At 36.3% G+C, this 3,413-nt stretch overlaps 1 protein-coding gene across 1 annotated transcript in view; it reads right to left on the reverse strand.

Moving 5' to 3' along the window:
* LOC112904217 (D-2-hydroxyglutarate dehydrogenase, mitochondrial-like) overlaps positions 1-2,984 on the reverse strand; it is a 6,463-nt gene extending 3,479 nt beyond the window's left edge. The window contains exon 1 of the mRNA XM_025973709.1: positions 2,951-2,984. Coding sequence (XP_025829494.1) covers positions 2,951-2,984 — 34 coding nt within the window. The remainder of the gene's footprint in view (positions 1-2,950) is intronic.
* Between the last annotated feature and the right edge of the window lie 429 nt (positions 2,985-3,413).

Raw genomic sequence — 3,413 nt, forward strand, 5'->3', positions numbered from 1 at the left:
AGCAATTTGTTACTGGCTGCTAGGTGTAACAAAAAATATGTTTTTAAAAACAAAAGATAAAATACTTTATTTTTATGCTGAGTACTTTTTTTTTAATCTTTTAGTCGAGAAATACTTTATGTAAACCCTGAAAAGGTGGCAACCCTAAGCACAATCGAAGAGCTTGAAAACCTTGAAGTTAATACAAATTACTAAGTACTTTTATAAAGTAATTCTTTCCCATCTGTTTAATCATGAAAGGGTTTCAATTACAGTGCTTCTAATCCCTGAAAGAACTGAAACCATATTTTCAAGCAGAAATCACTAAAACTCTGGTCATTTCTGACAGATTTTTTAGCTATATCGTGCTAGGTACCTGAGTATTTATATAAATGATTGTTTGTTACTATTTATTACCGACTTCAAATCTATATGTATTACCGCGTTGAGGCACTCGGAAAAAGTGTGAAAGTTCTGAAAACGTGCCATTACTCGGCAACAAAGTTTTCCTTCGAAAAAATGCAATATTCCGGTCTGCAGCAACGTGATCTTTAGTCCATTTCACGCTTCTTTGACGAGAGCAATTAGTCTCTGTCGACTTTACAGGTTAATAAATTAGACAGTTCAGCAACAGGTTTCATTCAAACGAACTGTCGGTCGACGACGCTTCCTTTTCGCACCAGCTCGAGGGAAGGAATTTTATGTGAAATTTACGGCACGCAAAATTACTCTCCTATCCTCTTCTGGTACCTCGTATTTTCATTCCTGTGCTTAAACGTGTCTCGTCAGAAATAGAATTCAGTTCCAAACACAAGTCACCAGTTGTATTCTCTGATTTACGAAATGTATTCGTTATATTGAAACGAAAATAGATACAAACCACCCCCTTACTAGGCGCTGAAGCCTTCCAGAAGCAAATGGGGAGATGCTGGCGTTGAGGCAGTCAACAGGAACACCGTTGGGTACTTATGTATCCATTTATTTTGAAAATTAAAATATACCAATCAAATATTTTTTTCTTGACAACTGAAAATATTTTTTATTTAAATACTTCAAATACAATTAAGAAAACGAAAATTCAACGGCTTTCTTTATAATTACGTATCTTCGTACCTATCTTTGATCAAACAGTGTTCTCCATTTTATTTTCTTAAAACTTATTATCATAAATTCTTTAAAAGAATCATTGATTGGCATTAAATGATTCCGTGAATAAATGGCGGAGGCGCTAGGCACAATCCAATTTAGGTAACGACTAGAGGCAATAGTAAAAATTAATATAAGGTGAATGAAATTTAACCCAAGTCACAATGTGGCGAAATAATTATTGTTGAATAGATAAATAAATTATACCAAAATTTTAACTATGATGAGATTACAAGAAAACCAAAAGAAGGTAATAATAATAATTGATTGCAATATATGAGTTAATAAAATTTAAACGTAGTACAAGCAGGTATGAACTTTCTGGGTAATCATTGTCATAAGGTCGTCAGTCTAAAACTGTTTGGACACGCACCTCCACTCTTTCCTATCCTGAGCTAATCTTCGCATTTCCCCAAAACTACAACATTCCACATCCTTAACTATTTGTGTGCAGTAATCTAATCTAGGTTTACTTCTACTCCTCCTAACTCCCGTTTCCGCCCCTAATATGTCTCTGACCAGATCTGAGACGGTGTCCTACCAACCTCGCCTATTTCATTTTTACTTTCACAGAGTGCTGTGTTCTCCTATTCTTTCTAATACCTATTCATTTCTAACCTCTATCCACGGTATCCTCACCTCCACTCTTCCCTATCCTGAGCTAATCTTCGCATTTCCCCAAAACCAGAACAACCCATACCTATCCTTAACTATTTGCGAAGAGTAATCTAATCTAGGTCTACCTCTACCCCGCCTAACTCCTATTTCTGTCTCTAATATGTCTCTAACAAGACCTTTATGTCTGGGGTGTCCGACCAATCTATTTCACCTATTTCATATTTATTTCCATAGAGTCCTCTTTTCTCCTATTCTTTCTAATACTTCTTCATTTCTAACCTCTATCCATGGAATCCTCATCATTCGCCTATAACAGCACATTTCGAGCGCTTCTAATCTTTTCCTTTCTGCGGCGCCCAGCATCCATGTTTCGAACCCGTACAACACCGCGTTCCAAACATACGCCTTTAACGATCTTCTTCGAATTTCTGAATTAACCGTTCGCGAGCATAGAAGTGACTTCTTTTTATGGAAGGCGACTCGACCCTGCGCTATCCTCTGTCTGTATCTCTACTAGTCCTTCGGTCTTGACTTATCTGACTTCCTAGGTACCTAAAATCAGTGACTTCTTCTTTTTTAGGTAATACTCTCTAATAATTAAACCACGAGGATACGTATACCACAAAAACCATAACACTTTGAAAAAACGCGTACACGTGTGTCGCCCACATATACGTATACCATTTCAATTCAAGACTGGCTCTTAATTATTAGTTTTATTTCAAATGTATGAGAATTGAGCCCCCAATCAATCAATAGAAACCTATAAAAGAAGTTCTTTATAAAACGTGTGCTTTTGTTGGGAATTGAATCAATCCCAATCGCAGCGTCAAATTTTGATTGTTTTCGTCAAACTTAAGATTTAATTAGCCATTGCGTCAAATCGAAAAATTTAAACGAACATCGATATAATTCGAGAACAGCCCTCTCGACGTCGTATAATTACACCAACCCCATTTTTGCACCCTCGCACCAGTTGTTTAGACTTCCCCTCGTTTACTCCGTGTGCGTATGCCTACCCTAACCCTACGTAGTAAGAGATTGAACATGACCCCCCGTTATATTTTTTCCCACTTTATAATGGTGTTGCCTGCTAACCCAGTTTCACCCTCATTTATGTGTTTATGTTCCAGAATATATTGTTTAAAAAAAAAACANGGCGGCATTTTTTACGGTGCCCACAGCGGCGCTAAGGGAAAACCCGGACCTGAGTCTGGCCCATCGCCCATGTGGCAAGCCATCCTGAATATTAAGTAAGCCCAATTTAATTGAAAATGGAAAAGCGTAAACATTACCTATACTTCCTAATTTATGTTTTTATGTTCCAGAATATATTGTATAAAAAAAAAACATTGAAAGGTCACATTCACTTTTCAATTAAGTAATGAAAATACATACTTATTAAGAAACCAAGATAATACACGTTATTAACGTCAAAATAGAGTAAGTACATTATCATTTTCTAAAATCAATTTTTCCATATACATAAAGGTATACGCGTAAACCACATTTCTCTATAAGGGGGGGGGTTGGTAAAAGGATATCTGAATCATATGCGGGGGGGGATTGGTATTTGAACCACGATTGTTAAAAGAAAAGTATATTATATTGGATGATCGACCTGAATCTATTATGCAATAGTTGACCTGAATGAATGATGAAGAATAGTT

This window comes from Agrilus planipennis, unplaced genomic scaffold (genome assembly GCF_000699045.2).
Source record: "Agrilus planipennis isolate EAB-ADULT unplaced genomic scaffold, Apla_2.0 scaffold55, whole genome shotgun sequence".
NCBI classification, from domain to species: Eukaryota; Metazoa; Arthropoda; class Insecta; order Coleoptera; family Buprestidae; genus Agrilus; species Agrilus planipennis.